This window comes from Sceloporus occidentalis, unplaced genomic scaffold (genome assembly GCF_023333645.1).
Source record: "Sceloporus occidentalis isolate IW3139 unplaced genomic scaffold, rSceOcc1.0.p SCAF_1, whole genome shotgun sequence".
Classification (NCBI taxonomy): Eukaryota; Metazoa; Chordata; class Lepidosauria; order Squamata; family Phrynosomatidae; genus Sceloporus; species Sceloporus occidentalis.
This window is the reverse complement of record NW_028316981.1, coordinates 193,370,773-193,388,746: the sequence shown is the minus strand read 5'-3', so window position 1 is coordinate 193,388,746 and position 17,974 is coordinate 193,370,773. Positions and strand designations below refer to the sequence as shown.

The window sequence follows — 17,974 nt, the reverse complement described above, 5'->3', positions numbered from 1 at the left end:
CCATGTCTGAAAAATATGTTCTCTCTAGGCATTTCTAGGTCCTCCACTGCAATTGTATGATCAGCATCTGGCCTCAAGCATACGACAGAATTTTTCTGGAAGACCTAGAAATACCTAGTGAAGTGTTCCCTCTCTTTTCTAGATCTCCCAGCATGATTCTATGCTATTCTTGGGCTGGATGTCATTTGTCTCATTGAAAGTAATAGAGTTCTCTATTATTTCAGGTTTCATATATCCATGGGATATCCATACAACTTACACTACGTTGTATTACAATTTATACAGTATTTTGTGGCCTGATTCACACCTAATTATCTTAGTCCAACAAACCATGGCTTGTTGGTTCAGGAAGAACTCATTAACATTTGCATTCACTTCTCTCTTTACTCCTCTCACATGGAGCTGAACTCAGTATTTTCTGATCAGATAAACTGAGTTTGTAGTAGTTCAAATTATAGTCTGTGTGTTCCCTAGAACCCAGGATCAAACTGTGGCTTGATATTTTAGTTTATATGGAATGCTCAAATGAATTTCCCAGCTCTGACATCACAAGGAACTGTGGGCTCTCAGAAAGGAAGTGACTAAGGGGCTGTACAGACCGCCCTGATAGGGCAGTCTGCAGCTGCCTGTTTTTGCCCCATACAGAGGCTGCACCACCCAAATGGCGCAGCCTCCAGGAGGCATAAAAAGCACCCGCTTCTAGCGGTTCTTTCTGGAATGTACTCAGGGCACCATTGGTACCCTTGTGCACACCGATGATGTATGTGTGGCATGGAGCCATTTGGAGGCTGCACCACACATACGTCACCATGGCGGCCTCTGTCTGGACAGGGGCGAGCCATGATGGCACCAGGGGTGCGCCATAGGGTTCAGGAGCGTGTGGACGCTCCACATTCCCAGGCCCTAAAATTGGCCCCATGACAGCGCTTTTCGTCCATCTGTATCAAGCCTAAGTTAAGATGTATGACAGAAGGTGGGAAGGAAGGAAGGAAGGAGAGAGTGTGGATACATAGCTCATTCATGCTGACTATCCAACCTCTCTTGTTCCTGCTGCTAAAATATTAATATTTTGGTGGCAAATTATTAAAAGGCCTTTAAAACAAGCATTTTCAGTTTGTTCCAAAATGCTTTTAGTAATTTTTTGCTTTGGAGATCTGGCAATACAGTTTCTTATGAAACTGAGTGGTATAGTGACTGCAGGAGTGGCATGATAGGTTCTACGCTGGGGGCCAAATTGGCCTGTAATCTGCTAAAATTGCTAACCCTTGACGCAGTCTTTCACAAAATCTGGCATGGCTAATATTTTACAGTCCAATACAATGGCTATGCAAATATCTGTGTTCCCTTTGGTCTCCTTTAAACAGAACAAAAAATGCTCTGGCTTCGACACAGACTAGTTTCTTAAATTCATCTCAGTTACTCAAATGGTATTTACAAGTATTTATTGTTAGAGTAATAATATTATGGTTCTTGAGTTCATAACAGAAAAGAGGTTAATGTTTCCTCTGTCTAATTCAGTTCTGTCACAGACAGCTTTTCTTGGAAAGAAATCTATTACAAGTTTTTTGTTTACTATGGAAAACTTCACAATGCTTAAAAGTTGGAGAGAGGCAATGCTCGAGGGAAAAACGGTATTTTCAAAGATACCTGTGCATGTGTCTCATTTTCATGCAGCTGTAGCTTCAGGTCTTCATATTCGCTATTCAGCTGTTCCATAATTTTCTTGCAAGCATTCCTGCGCTTTGTCAGGGTTTCTTTCTTCTCTTCCAGTTTCTTTTTGTAAGAAAATAATCAAAAAATTGGACAGTAGTCTTAAAAATGCCAAGCCTATATTCAAAATTCCAGAAAAACATTTATGCTTAAATCTAAGTAAAGATATGACTGTGTACCTGAGAGACTGCATTGGCAAAGCATGCAGCCAAAGTATGGGTGGATATGTGTGAATCCATTTGTTTTTCAGAATGATATGATAGAAATTATTAAACTTTGGAGCTGATTTATCTTTGAGGAACTATATAATAGAAAAATGAATGTTTAACTTTTCATATGACAATTATTTCTTTGGGACTGAAAAATAATATCATTTATAGGAATAATTTCTCTCTTTTAATGTACAAGAGGAGTGATCAAAGTGTAGTTCTCAAGGTGTTGTTGGAGTGTAACTCTCAAGATTCTACCCCACTCATTATGCTGGCTAAGACTGATGGGAGCTACAGTCCAGCAACAACAGGAGAGTAACACTTTGCTGTATATTATTATTACTATTGTTACTGTTATCATCCTCCTCCTCATCATCATCATAAACATCATCAATCTTCCACCCAAACTTACTGTATACTTTCTTGTCCATTTCTTTTTCCCATGAAGGCATTTATTCAATGAATGAAAGGTACACAAATCATAAAGCAGGTTTTGCAGACAAAAGGCCTGAACAGATAGGCCAAAATAAAGCTGCTTCGTGTCACTTCGGAGGTATGCTGTTTAAATGATGCATGCATCCTAAGAGGCCAGAAGCTGCGCCAAAGCAACACTCCAGTCCTAAGGATTGGAACACAGCTTTAGTGCAGCTTCTCACCTCTTAAGATGTGTATGTCATTTAAACAGCATACCTCCAAAGTGACCTGAAGCAGATTTATTTTGTCCTGCCTGTTCGGGCCCAAAGTCAGTTAAAATCAATATATAGATTATTCCAGTGTTGTAAGGAAGATATGGCAGAGAAGTAGAACAATAATGGAAATATTAAATAAAATAAAAAAATCACCATTCAGTCTTGTAAAACTATTTTAGTCATATTTATCAGTGAGTTAACATTGTGGAAAGCAGCTGAAGTGAATCTATGGTGTTCTTTGGTGCATGAAAAAGAAAAGAGCAGCACAATCTTGTCACAGCCACATATACATTCATTTTGGATCCACCAGGACAGAAGAGATAGCAACCACAAAACTGGAGAGGTGTTATGGTCAGGCGAGCACTGCAAAATTCTCCTCACTGTCAATTCTGACCATAAAGGAATGAAAGACATTGTGGGGATAACAACATACTATAGTACCAAAGAACATTAAGGAGGAAAGTACAAAGTAGGCTATAGCTGAATATTACGAAAACAAAAATAATGACCACAAATGATTTATATAACTTAAAAATGGATAAATAAATAAATAAAACTTTAATTTATATCTCGCTTTTTGTTACCACAATCAAAGCGGCGTACAACCTTTAAAAAATACAATGTATACAATTTCCACCATTCCCCTTAAAAAAGGATTAAGCAATTCTATCCATTAAAATTAGACAATAAAATCTAAAAACAATAATACAATAACAGAATAACAGGGGGCAGAGTCTTCACTTATATATGTCTGTGGGGGGATCTTTACGTGGCATGGTTCTATTCTGGGAAGGCCTGCCGGAAGAGATCTGTCTTGACAGCTTTCTTGAAGGTCTCTAGGTTGGTAATTTGACGGATCTTGTCCGGCAGGCCATTCCATAAAGTGGGAGCAATCGCGGAAAAAGTCGGAGATCACCGTCAATCTGGTCTTTGTAGACTGCAACAAATTCCTTCCAGAGAATCTGAGGTTATGGGGCGGATTGTACGGAAGGAGGTGATCCCTTAAATATGTTGGGCCCAAGCCATAGAGGGCTTTAAAGGTAATGACCAACACCTTGTACTGTGCCTGGAAACTAATAGGCAGCCAGTGGAGTGATTTCAATATTGGCGTAATATGGTCACTCCTAGTTGTTCCTGTAATCAGTCTGGATGCCATATTCTGCACCAATTGAAGTTTCCGGACTAGGCACAAGGGTAGCTCCGTGTAGAGCGCATTGCAAAAAACAAGTCTTGAGGTTACCAGTGCGTGTATTACAGTTCTGAGGTCACTCAGCTCCAGGAAAGGGCATAGCTGACGTATCAGCCGGAGCTGGTAACAGGCACTCTTGACCGTTGCATTCACCTGATTTCTCATCTGAAATGACGAGTTGAGAAGCACCCCTAAGCTGCGAACACAGTCCTTTGAGGGGAACGTGAACCCCTCTAGGACTGGAGGTTGCAGTCCGATACCTGGTTTGGGGCCCCCTACCGTAAGTACTTTTGTTTTGTCTGGATTCGGCTTGAACTTGTTTCCCCTCATCCAGTCAATTACTGCTGCAAGACACTGATTGAGGGGAGAAATGCCATCTGTCGTCGCTGCTGATGACCAAGACATGGAGAAGTAAATTTGGGTGTCATCAGCATACTGATAACACCCCGCTCCATGTCTATGGATGATTTCTCCCAGGGGCTTCATATAGATGTTGAATAACATCAGGGACAGGATGGCGCCGAGGGACACCACAATTCAGCTCTGTTTTTGAAGAGCAACTGTCCCCGAACATCACTCTCTGGAATCTACCTGAGAGGAAGGAATGGAACCACTGCAAAGCAGTGCCTCCAATTCCTAGCTCTCTCAGGCGTTCCAAGAGGATGTTGTGGTCTATTGTGTCAAATGCCGCTGAGAGGTCTAATAGTACCAGCAGGGTCACGCTTCCTCTGTCGATGCTTAGACAGAGGTCATCAGTTAAGGCGACCATGGCAGTCTCCACCCCATATCCTGTCCTGAAGCCAGTTTAAAATGGATCTAGAAAACTGGCTTCATCCAAGACCACTTGGAGCTGAAGAGCGACGGCCCTCTCGATCACCTTACTCAAAAATGGCAGATGGGAAACAGGCCTATAATTTTTCATGTCCAGGGGGTCCAGGGAAGCTTTTTTCAGAAGCGGTCTAACAACCGCTTCCTTTAAGACAGATGGTACATAACCTTCCCTAAGGGATGCATTGATGACATGTCTAAGAAATGTCATCAAGGCATCACCCCCCCCCCCCAGATGGCCAGCCATGATGGGCAGGGGTCGAGAGGGCATGTCGTCTTCCTCACCTTTCCAAGGATCTTGTCCATGTCATCAATACTCACAAGCTCAAATTGATCCAGTCTAGTCTAATAAATGGATTGACTGGACACCTCATCAGTTGATTTTGTCTCGACATTGGCGTCCAGGTGGGCTCTTATCTAAGAGATTTTGTTAAATGTAGTTGTTAAATGCATCACAGCAGACTGTTGTCAGGTTAAGTAGAGGGTTCTGGGTAGATGGCATCACCGTCAGTTCCCTCACCACCCTAAACAGTTCTGCTGGACGAGACTATGCAGATGCAATGCGAGCAGACGAGGAGAATCTCCTCGTTGCTTTTATTGCCTCTCTATAAGAATAAAGAAATTTCTTATGACAAGTTCTGTCAGATAAGAGTCCAGTTGAGCACCATTTGCGCTCTACTCGTTGTCTCACCCACTTCGCATTCTTCAGCTATCTGGTATACCAGGGCTTTCAATTCAAAGCAGGTAGGAAAGGATACTTGGGAGCGATTGTGTCAATAGCCCTCGTAAGATCGGTGTTTCATGTGTTCACCAGAGCTTCAACAGAATCACCTGCATTATCAACAAACAAACCCTGTAGGGCTTCCTGGAATCCAGTTGGTTCCAATAGCCTTCGAAGGCGGACCATTCTAATAGGTCCTCAACCCCCTGGGAGACAGGCAGTGGATGTTAGTTCAGCCCTAACCAGGAAATGATCAGTGCAGAGGTATTAGCTACCTCTGCCCACAGATATTCCTGTTCCGTATAGAAGACTGCATCAAGAGTATGACCTGCAGAATGTGTTGGCCCGATGACCAATTGGGAGAGGCCCATGGCTGTCATGGATTCCATCAACTCCCGAGCCGCACCTGTTAAACTGGTCTCGAGTGAGATGTTGAAGTCACCCAGGACTAAAAGCCTAGGCGACTCCAACAGCAACTCCGAGACCAGCTGTGTCAGCTTGGATAGGAAGTCTGTTAAGCAACGGGGTGGATGGTATACCAACAGAATTCCTATACTATCCCTGGTCTTCAGGCTTAGGTAAATACACTCAAAGCAGTCTATCTTCCAGACAGGTATCCTGGTCAAGGTGAGATTTTCTCTATAAACCGGAGCCACCCCACCTCCTCGCCCACTTTCCTTTACTTCCTCAATGACAGCTTGTCAATATCTTCTTGAACTGTGGTACCCAGAATTGGACATAATATTCCAGATGAGGTCTGATCAAAGCAGAATAAAGTGGCACTATTACTTCCCTTGATCTAAACACTATACTACTATGGATGCCTAGAACTGCATTGGTTTTCTTAGTTGCCACATTACATTGCTGACTCATGTTCTTTTATAAGACATCTTTTCATCCTTTTAATTTTAGGCATATAATAGTTCAAAAGCTGATTTTCTTTACACACACATCCTTTTTCAACGATTAAGTCTATTTTCACCCTATCAAAAAAGCTATGTGGGAACTGCTTCTTCTTGGTGCCATGTTGCAAGGTATATTAATGACAGCAATGTTATTGGGACTGAACACGTGGATATTTTGTAACCATGTGAGATAACAATTTAGAGATAACAGCTCTAAACATGTGTCATAGTTCAATCTTATGCATGTCCACTTAGATATGAGGCTTGGTGAGTTCAATGGACCCTATTCTCAGGAAAGTGTATATGGGACTGTAGCTTCAGTATGAATCATAGAATCATAGACATAGAGTTGGAAGAGACCACAACCCCCTGCCATGCAGGAAATTCAAATCAAAGCATCCCCAGCAGATGGCCATCCAGCCTCCGTTTGAAGACCTCCAAGGAGGGAGACTCCACTACACTCCGAGGAAGTGTGTTCCACTGTCAAACAGCCCTTACTGTCAGGAAGTTCCTCCTAATGTTGAGGTGGAATCTCTTTTCCTGCAGCTTGCATCCATTGCTCTGGGTCATGTTCTCTGGAGCAGCAGAAAACAAGCTTGCTCCCTCCTCAATATGACATCCCTTCAAATATTTAAACAGAGCTATCATATCACCTCTTAACCTTCTTTTCTCCAGGCTAAACATCCCCAGCTCCCTAAGGCGTTCCTCATAGGGCAAGGTTTCCAGACCCTTCACCATTTTAGTCGCCCTCCTTTGGACATGCTCCAGTTTCTCAACATCCTTTTTGAATTGTGGTGCCCAGAACTGGATACAATATTCCAGGGAGGCCTGACCAGAGCAGAATATAGTGGCACTATTACTTCCCTTGATCTAGACACTATTTCTATTGATGCAGCCTAAAATTGCATTGGCCTTGTTAGCTGCTGCATCGCACTGTTGACTCATGTTCAACTTGTGGTCTACTTGGACTCCTAGATCCCTTTCACATGTTGTCTCCTTAATAATAATAATTAATAATTTAATAATTTGTTTTATTTATATACCGCTATTCCAAAGATCATAGCGGTGAACAGCAAGTAAGCTAATTAGCAAGTAAGCTAATTTGCCCCCAACAGTCTGGGTACTCATTTTAGTGACCTCGGAAGGATGCAAGCCTGAGTCGAGCTTGGGCCCTTTTGCTGGTCTTGAACTCGCAACCTTGTGGTCTTGAGTGAATGGCTGCAGTACAGGCATTTAACCACTGCGCCACCAGGGCTCCATTTAGCCAGGTGTCCCCCATCCTATATCTGTGCATTTCATTTTTTCTCCCTAAGTGCAGTACCTTACATTTCTCCCTGTTGAAGTTCATTTTGTTAGCTGTGGCCCAGCTTTCTAGTCTATTCAGGTCATTTTGAATTTTGATAGTGTCCTCTGGAGTATTAGCTATTCCTCCTAATTTGGTGTCATCTGCAAATTTGATAAGTATTCCTCCAATTTTTTCCTCCCAGTCATTGATAAAGATGTTGAACAGTACTGGGCCCAGGACAGAGCCCTGTGGGACTCCACTGGTCACTTCTCTCCAGGATGAAAAGGTGCCATTGTTGAGCACCCTTTGGGTTCGGCCGGTCAACCAATTACAAATCCACGTAACAGTTGCCTTGTCTAGCCCACATTTTACAAGCTTGTTTGCAAGAATGTCATGGGGAAGCCTGTCAAAGGCCTTACTGAAATCAAGATACTGTATACTATATCCACAGCATTCCCTTCATCTACCAAGCTAGTAATTTTATCAAAGAAAGAGATCAGATTTGTCTGGCATGATTTGTTTCTCTGAAACCCATGTTGACTTTTTGTGATTATGGAATTGCTTTCTAGATGTTCACAGACACTCTGTTTAATTATCTGCTCTAGAATCTTTCCTGGGAATGATGTCAGACTAACTGGCCGATAATTGTTTGGATCCTCTTTCTTCCCCTTTTTGAAGATGGGGACAACGTTTGCCCTCCTCCAGTCTGCTGGGACTTCTCCTGTTCTCTCTGAGTTTTCAAAGATTATTGCCAATGGCTCCGATATTACATTTGCCAGTTCTCTGCATGTAGTTCATCTGGTCCTGGCGACTTAAATTCATTTAGATTAACAAGGAATTCCTGTACTATCTCTTTACTTATTTTGTGCTGAAATTCCCCTATCCTGTCCTCTGCTCCTTTATCCTCAGGTTGAGTTCCCTTTGCCTTTTCTGAGAAGACTGAGGCAAAGAAAGTGTTGAGTAATTCTGCCTTTTCTCTGTCCTCTGTTAGCATTTTGCCATCTTCTCCACGCAGTGGTCCTACCGTTTCCTTCTTCTTCCTTTTGCTGCAGACATATCCGTAAAAGCCCTTTTTGTTGTTTTTAACCTCTCTAGCAAGCTTGAGTTCATTCTGTGCTTTAGCTTTTCTGACCTTATCTCTACACTTGCTAGCTATTTGTTTGAATTCCTCTTTGGTGATTTCCCCATTTTTCCATTTCTTATACATGTTCCGTTTAAAATTTAGCTGAGCTGAAAGTTCCTTGGTCATCCATCCTGGGTTCTTGTGACACCTCCCATTTTTCTTTCTCACTGGAACTGTTTTAATTTGTGCCTTCAGTATCTCCCTTTTGAGAAACTCCCATCCATCTTGAACTCCCTTCTCTTTTAGTATTCCTGACCATGGGATCACCCCCAGTATTTCTCTAAGTTTACTGAAATCCGCTCTCCTAAAGTCTAGAATGCATGTCTGACTATGCCTGGCTTCTCCTTTCCACTGTATAACAAACTCCAGGAGAACATGGTCACTTCCACCTAAGGATCCCACCACTTGCACCCCATTAACCAAATCATCCTTGTTGGTTAGGATCAGATCTAAAATAGCTGACTCCCTTGTTGCCTCTTCCACCTTTTGGACAATGAAATTGTCTTCGAGGCAAGTGAGGAATTTACTAGACTTGAGGATTTGGCTGAGTTTGACTTCCAACAAATATCAGGGTAGTTGAAGTCACCCATCACTACTACATCTCTCCTTTCTGAGTGTGTGGTCATCTGTTCTAGAAAGGCATCATCCAATTCCTCAGTCTGACTTGGGGGTCTGTAGTAGACTCCCACCATAACGTCCTTGTTGTTTCCCTCCCCTTTAATTTTTATCCAGATGCTCTCCACCTGGCTTCCAGGATTGATGTCCTGGATCTCTTCAACACAGCATGCATCACATGTTTCAGTCTGAAGATTCAAATAACACAGTCTCAGCCAAGTGTCACAAGTGTTTCTGACTTTACCTACCTTCTTTTTTTCTTCTCCTGCTGTTTTCAGAGCTGGCAGATTATTGTATAATTCTAAATCCTTGGTCATTTGTTCATTTTTTTCTTTGAGGGAAGAGAGTTCATCCATCATCTTGCCTTCCAATAGACCCATTTTTTGGAGATCCATTCGAAGACGCTGACAGTCTAAAATGTAGGAAAGTGGCTAATAAGCAGTGCTGATATACAGAGGAATTCATTCTGTAGCACAGAGAAAACTGAATCACAAAAGTTATTTATTCAAAGGGACAACAACTACCTCCTGCTTGGTTTATTCATCTTGGCCATGGTCCAGTAAAGCTCTTAAGTCTGTTCTTATCTTTTACATACAAATATCCATTATCTGATGAACTGGTAGTGGCTAAGACGAGTGTTGACATATTTTATTACTCACAATACAAACTGCCAAACAGAAATTAACACTGTTGCTCTTAGTTAATATTTATTAATAAAACAGTATGTAAATGGTCTCACGGTTCTCTTTAGTTTAAGGTATACACATATATTGTAAACTAGGCAAAGCTTCCTTTGATTGTAATACCTATACCTTTAGTCTTGTTTTGTCTAGGGACCACTGTGGTTGTGCAGCTAATCTGGGACAAGAATAGCACACTACTACATTAAATTGGACTATCCTTTCAAGAGAACCTGATCCCTTTTGCAGATGTTTGACCCAAAGTAAAGTAGCAGATTGCCATCAAACTAACCCACCCTAATTCTGGGACAATCTACAAGCTGCAACTTGTGTTGCCAAGGTGTTTTTTTTTAAGAGTTTGCTTGTTACATTAACATCCATCTATCCCATGAGGTTTCCAGTTGGTATCGCTGTGAATCAATCGAATAGATTTACACTTGCCCAGCTCAGAAATTCTGGATGATCAAACACTCCTTGGTTCTAATGTGTGGCCCTTGCCTGAGAATTTAAGCCAAAACCACTTGCACAACACAATGGATACCATTTCACAGGATATGCAAAATTTCTAGGCTTAAACAAAATGATTTACACATTACAAAAATCAAGCACGTAGGTCACAAGGTTTTATATATAAGTCTCTATGTGAATGTGATGCACAATATGTAGATATCATGCGATCATGCTGGAGGCGGTAGGGGTCTTGTTAGCATGATCTCATCCCCATGGGTTAGGTAGAAAAAGTGGATTAAGGCTAGAGCATCAAACAACTTGTCTCCCTAATTAGTTCTAGATATGGCTTTATTCCAGATCTGAAATAATATCAACTCAAAGAATTTATCCGGGGACATCTGGTTCATGATTCTGCTCATCTAGTATAGGCCAAGGAGATTGGCTGAACAAACAAATTTAAAAAATGTGCAGCTGCATTTTTATTGAAATTGTCTGACATCCCTAACAGTAAATTGTCATTGTAACTGCACTTAGTTTCACTATGCCTCCTGCTCCTTGGTTTATCAACTTCTTAGGTATATATACAGCTCAATTGTACTTGTATAATGCTGAGATCTAAAAATGGGAGATGGGAAGGAAATGATTAAAGAGCCCTGGTGGCGCAGTGATTAAATGCCTGTATTGCAGCCACTCACAATCTATACAGTTGCGAGTTCAATACCAGTGAAAGGGCTCAAGCTTGACTCAGGCTTGCATCCTTCTGAGATCGCCAAAATGAGTACCCAGTTTGTTGGGGGAAATTAGCTTACACTTTGTAAACTGCTTAGGGAGTGCTTAAGTGCACTGATAAGCCGTATAGAAATGTACTTGCTATTGCTTTGCTATTTAGAAAGTATGTCTTTGAAGATATACCGTATTAATATTAACTGCTCTGGTCTGGGGCAGTTAGATTTTAAGAACTCAGGATATGTAGCAGAACAGGGTTTTGTTTTTTCCCCCTTCCAATTATTTAACTAGATTTCACAAGGGACTTGAGTTACTTGATACAAACTATCCTATGAAGGAGTGTTCTGGTAAATAACACTTACAATATGTCAATTAGAGGAATGTTCCTTAAAAGAGATTTTTGGTGGTATCTGATTTCCTAGCTGCTGGGAACAAATTTATTGGGATGTAATGAGTGGTGTCTGATGTGTAGTCAAATGCAATACTCCAGAAACACAGAGAGGTTCTGGGATGAAAACAAGTTTGAGTTTTAACTGATGAATGAAATATATCATAATTCAAATCCAGAAACCATTGTGCCTATATGGTACTAGCTGCCACAAAACAATTTCAACAGGATAACACATGAATAATTCCATTGTTGGGTGCCTCACCCTATTGTGATTCCAGCCCCAGGGTCATTGACTGCCAGTCCCTGGCAGGTTTCCAGGAAAGAAAGAAACATCTGTAGCCAATGGGCACAAATATAGTGCCTTTCTCTACTGGTACTGTACATCAGATCACTTGAGATGCCCTGGTCTATTGGTAGAAATACTCAACATGTTCATCCTGTTGAGGTGAAGACCTACCTGTTCACATAGGCATTTAAGGAACTGCTAGAAGGACATGGTGGAATGTTGCACCATTTTAGAAAATTGATAGTGTGTGTGTGTGTGTGTATATATATATATATATGGTTTTATAGTTTTAAAATGTGTTTTATTCTTTTAATAACTATCTGTTTTAATACTGTATCTATGTTTTTAATTGTACTGTTTTTAATGCTGTGAAGCCGCTCTGAGTCCCAGTTCTGGGAAAAGAGCAGGATACAAACAACAACAACAACAAAAACAACCTGTTGATCCTATGTGTATTCTTCAGTTCTCCTTGGGGGTTAGAATTAAACCAGAAATTTCTGAACCAGGGCCTAAGGGAAAATTTCATCCCCACATGAGGAGCATTTTTAGATATCATTTTGAAGTCAGACAAAAACAACAACAGGGTCAACAGACCAAAGTCCTGAAGAAAAAACAGTAAGAGGAGAACATTCTATCTTACTATTCTTTTAGAAACAGAAAGAAGGAGTTAAATATCTTAAGACAAAGGGCTGGCGTGGGGCTGGGCGGGTGTTTACACACCCACCTGTCCCCCTGCCATGGAACTCCTCCATCCATTTGGCGTGTGGTCTACCTTGCTTTCTACTACCCCCTACCTTTCCAAGCATTCATGTTTTTTTCAAGTGAATCATGCCTTCTCAAAATGTGGACAAAATACAACAGTCTCAGTTTTGTCATCTTGGCTTCCAGAGGGATTTCTGATTTGATGTATTCAAGGACCCATTTGTTTGTCTCTTCTGCTGTTCATGGTATCCTCAGTACTCTTCTGCACCACCACATCTCAAATGAGTTGATTCTTTTCCTATCTGCTTTCTCCACTGTCCAGCTGTCAGATCCATACATGGTGTTGGGCTACTATGGCTTAGACGATTCTAACTTTAGTGCTCAGTTATATGATTTAACTTTTTAAGATATTCTCTAGTTCTTTCATAGTCGCCCTTCCCATTCTGAGTCTTCTTCATATTTCTTGGCTGCAGTCAGAGTTCTGATCATGTTTGATCCTAGGTATGGAAACTTTTTAACTATTTCAGTTTCTTCATTGTCTAGGTTGAATTTATATATTTTTTTCCTGTGGTCATTATTTTTGTTTTCTTTATGTTCAGTATTAAGCCTGCTTTTGCACTTTCACCTTTAACCTTATTTAGTACAGTAATTGTTCCAAGTCAGTGACATTTTCCGCTACTAGTATGGTGTCATTTGCATATCTTCCTATTTTCACCCTTCCTTCTTCCGAGTCTAAACTTGCTATTCTTATGACATTTTCTGCATACAAGTTGAACAACAGGGTGATATAATGCATCCTTGCCTGACTCCTTTGCCAATGGGAACCATTCTGTTTCTCCATATTCTGTTCTAACAGTAGCTTGTTGTCCTGAGTACAGATTTCTCATCGGGACTATCAGGTGTAGTGGCACTCTCATGTCTTCTATATATACTTGTCCATAAATCAAGACATTTTAATCAAAAAAATGACCCCCAAAACCTGGATCAACTTATCCACAGGTCAATGTAAGTACTCTTTTATATATACTACTACAGTGTAAGTACTCTTATATATATACTACTACTACAGTGCACCCACGTCATATGCAGGTGTGCTTTATGTGGCTTACGTTGAAGCCGTGCGCTGGAAGAAGCACAGGGGAATGGGCAGTAATGAAAACAGTGGGGATGGAAATGGGCGCACACAGAGAGGGGTCTAAGTGAGAGCATCTTGCCTAAGGTTGTCCCAAAGGCTTGATTAGACAGAAGGGGCTATAGTTCAATGATTGATAAGTTACAGGTTCAACACATAGGATACTAAATGAAAGCCTGGATCCCTCACCATCACCTGAAAACAGAGAGAGCTGAAGCCAGATAATGTAGGTACATCTGTATAGTGTAATGTAGTGTAAACACTATTGAGGAAGACAGAACAATGGTATAATTTGATATAAATAACAGTCTGAAGAAGGTAAAGATTATATTCAACCAACTACCATCTTAAAGTGTGGAGGGGGGGAGGGAGAGAAAAAGGTGTTTTTTTTAAACCCTTAACAACCCTTCTCTCTCTGGGAAGAGACAGGAAGAGGATGCAGCCCAGTTCCTTCTGATATGCCACCAAGTCACAGCCTTCAGCAAGCAATGTATACACAGTAGCAATTTCTGAGACAAAACTGCTTTGTGCTTTGACCCAGGGAAATGTTAGTGGGAAATGCTGCCATCAGCAAATGTGTTTACTCACATGAATTTCCTTTTGTGGAGAGGAGGGGTGCCTCTACAATTATCTTTACCCAAACTGTGAGCTTGCAGCCCCTGAAAAAACCCTCTGAGAAGGCAAGATTGTGATACAGTGGGAATGGGTATATCATGGTCCACATGGCCTGCAGGACCAAATTAGAATTTAGGCTCCCAACACCATTTTTGTTAAGAAAGAAGACATAGATGTGCTCCTCATATTCGCTGTTATTCTTGTTGCTGTGTGCCTTCAAGTAATTTCCAACTTATGGCAACCCTAATCATGGGGTTTTCTTGGCAGGTTCCTTCAGTGGAGGGTTGCCATTGCTCTCCTCAGGCTGAGAGACTTACCCAGGATCATCCAGCAGATTTCATGGCCGAGTGGGGATTTGAACCCTGTTCTCCAGAGTCATGGTCCAATGCTCAAACTACTTCACCATGCTGACCCCTCATTTTTACAGAAATACTATTCAATAGTATGATTACAACATTTCCAATGAAGTATTTTTAATGTTCCCAGTGCTATCAATTCTTTATTTAAAGGCTTTGGGGTTTATTTGTTTAATTAGATTTATTTGTTTCAACTTGTTCTCCAGATGGATACACAAGGATGCTGAATTATATTTACAGTAACTGCTTATATGCAGTTCTTAGTTGGTAGATATTGCTTCATTTCTATTTTCTTCTCTGTTTTAGATGGTTAAAATAAGGCTTTGAAGTTGCAGGACAAATTTGATGGCAGCAGATTCTACAACATGACAGTGAAAGTGGCAGATAAAAAAAATCAACAGTCATATTTTTCAGTGAACAATTTCAAGGTTAATTTTATGGTTCTGGTGGAAGAATAATGGTTTCAGTTCAGCTCTGTGCTCAAGTAGAGTTGTGCTGGCAGTGGAGGAGCCAGGTGACACAGCTTAACTTTTTTCTTCCAGCAGTGTCCTTTGTCACCTCCTATGCTATTCTGGAGGTCTGGGAACACTCCAAAACTGTATGAGTGACACAAGGTGTTACAGGAAATGTTAGCGGTAGCAAACTTAGCATGTCTTCTGCTTTAACTTTTGCACTAGAAGTTTTTAGTTGCATCATGGTTTTAAATAGTTGCATTACTGCCTTAGATCCCATAAAGCAACCAAAATATTATCCCATAATTAAATGTGATGTGACATGACATCTCTTCCGTTCCTGCAAGAACATGCTGGTGCAGCCCAGTGGGGGCATGCGACAGTGAAATTTGCCCCCTTGCCACAGTTATCTCCCCTACTGCAGAATGAGAGTTAGTTTGCATAGTCTATGTGCCTTACAACATTCTTTGGTACTTAATTATTTGTAGAGGACTTTATAATGACTTGTAACTGAAACAAAAAGTATACATCTGAAAACTTGTATATTGAAAAAGGGAAATCAGTTGTAGAAGAATAATACTGGTCTATACAGTTAAAAAGAAAAGAACAAGCATTGTCCTATTCATATAAACAAATAACTGATCATAAACACTTTAAACCTTTCAGGAGTTTAGCTATAGAGTATAACTAAACCAGGAAGGATGAGAAAAGTGAAACAATATAAATCCTAGTATACTATGTAAGGCTCTCTAGAATTTGTGCATGGTCTAAGAAGATTTGTCAGAAATCTGAGCACTACAGCCCTGCTTCAGCTCTCTTTTCTTATTGTCTGGGTCTGCAGAGCAAAGATGACAGTGGATACAGTGGGACAATTAGTATTGTCAAATGTGGGTCTATTTGGCTGCCAAAAGGCCATATTGAAAGGGTCTCTTCAGACAAAAAGACCTATTTAACAGGAGAGGAAAGACTCAAACAAAAGTAATGAGCCCTGGAGGACCAGGCAGAAGACATATTGACAGTGTGTATATCAATCACTCAAGTCTTTTCTGGGTTTTCAGCTTCCTCTGGAATCTGTACATATAGCTCCTTTGGCTAGTACTCCTTGTTCTAATACATCTCCTCCTAAAACTAGACACTTGTGAGAAATAAGCATATTGATATATTCAAGTCCAATACTCTGACTCTTTCCAGCAGTGCCACATAAATGCTGAAGATGACTGGGATAAAACAGAAACCCTGCAGCACTACACAAGATAAGGGTAGCACAGAAATTGCCTTCTGAAGCCATATAAAAATGACTGGCATCACTGTAGTACAGAGCCACCTAAGCTCAGGCCAGATAGTTGAGAAAAAAGGATACCATGTCTATTATATCAGAGCTTGGGAAAGTATTTTTTTAATGGAGGGGTGTAATGTAAAAAAAATGAACTGTTCCAAGCTCTGGAAGACACCAAGAAATTTATTATCCCATTAATTCTGCTGTCATCATCCAGTCCTTAATAGTAATTCATCCAGCATGACAATTAAAGCTGTTTCCATTCCAAATCCAGGGGAGAACCAAGACTGGAAGAGGTGAAAACACTTAGTTTCCCCACAAATCAAAAGGAAGATAGACCACCACCTTCTCTAATAGTGTATCCAAAAAAGGCAGATTAAAAACTAGACAGCTGTTTCCCAAGGTATGAAGAACTAATGTTGGTTTCTTTAGTACTGTTTCTTTACAATTAGCCGGACCAAATCCTCTCTCAAGACTTACTACCTCATAGAACCAGGCCTTCAGACCTATTCTGGAAGCTTCACAAATCAGGTTTGTTCATCTCAGGATTTAGGGAATTCTCTCTCAAACCTGTTTCCCTTTGTTATCCTTTAAAAACTAGAAATATCTCATATTGTTTTTGTTTTTTTGTAATTTCAAATGATATATATGGTATTCTAACACTTTTTAATCTGAAATTATTATTTTTATCTTATTTATGTTGTTTGTGAATGTTATTTTATTACATATTATTCTTATAAACTGCCAGACAGAATTTTATAAATAATACAACTCGCGAGGCTGCCTTACCTGAATCCAGGTTTTTAGCTGTGCTCTGTGATTTCTGCATTTCACTTGATTTGAAGGTGAGGTCTTCCTGCATGAGCTTCAGCTCGTGATTTGTTACAGAAGATATCTGTTTCATACGATTTACATTCTGTACAATGAAAAAAGAAGAACAAAACATGACACCTTCAAAATATACAGATATGGATGGTATATGAACACTCAGAAGTTGGAGTTTCCATACTACTTAATTCAACTGCAAGAATCCCATTAGGAAATTTGAGATTATGTGTCAAAGGGAGGATTGATGTAATCTTTTTAGATCTTTGTTTTATCTACTTAACAGGTGGGAGACAGGACAAAAGTGAACAAAATGTTACAAGGCCTCTGTCATTTGAGATAGTGCAACCGAGGACAAATATTTGTTCCCAATAAAGCTACCCCAAGTAATATTTATGAAATTGAGTCAAGTGGTATGTTGTCACCAATATTTATGAAATTGAGTTAACTAGGATTAATCTGTAACTAAGATCTGAAACTATGATTTGAAGTAGGCTATAGTTCATGGGATAAGCCAGAAGGGGGGATTTGTTTCAGGGAGAAGGTCCATGTGAGGTTAAGGAGCATGCATTTTTAAGGCTGACTCTTCATTTGTTAACTGCCATTAACAGGAAACCTGCATTATCTCTACACTGCCTCAAAGAATAAAGGGGATTGTGGAATGCACTTTGCACAATCTCTGTGAAAGCAGGGAGAACCCTACATCATGCTTTCTCACATCTTGTGGCTGAACCACTGTAAGCTTCAGTCTGATTTTCTTTCTGAAGAAAAATAGAAAAATAACAAAGAACCTAAATATAATGTCAGCA

At 40.4% G+C, this 17,974-nt stretch overlaps 1 protein-coding gene across 8 annotated transcripts in view; it reads right to left on the bottom strand.

The window, feature by feature from the left end:
• The window catches only part of IFT74 (intraflagellar transport 74), a 67,438-nt gene that overhangs the window by 4,752 nt on the left and 44,712 nt on the right, over positions 1-17,974 (bottom strand). For all 8 annotated transcript variants that reach the window (XM_089488059.1, XM_089488044.1, XM_089488053.1 and 5 more), the window contains exons 16-18: positions 17,130-17,256; positions 9,523-9,686; positions 1,648-1,773 (exon numbers count right to left, since the gene is read on the bottom strand). In XM_089488059.1, coding sequence (XP_089344185.1) covers positions 1,648-1,773; positions 9,523-9,686; positions 17,130-17,256 — 417 coding nt within the window. The remainder of the gene's footprint in view (positions 1-1,647; positions 1,774-9,522; positions 9,687-17,129; positions 17,257-17,974) is intronic.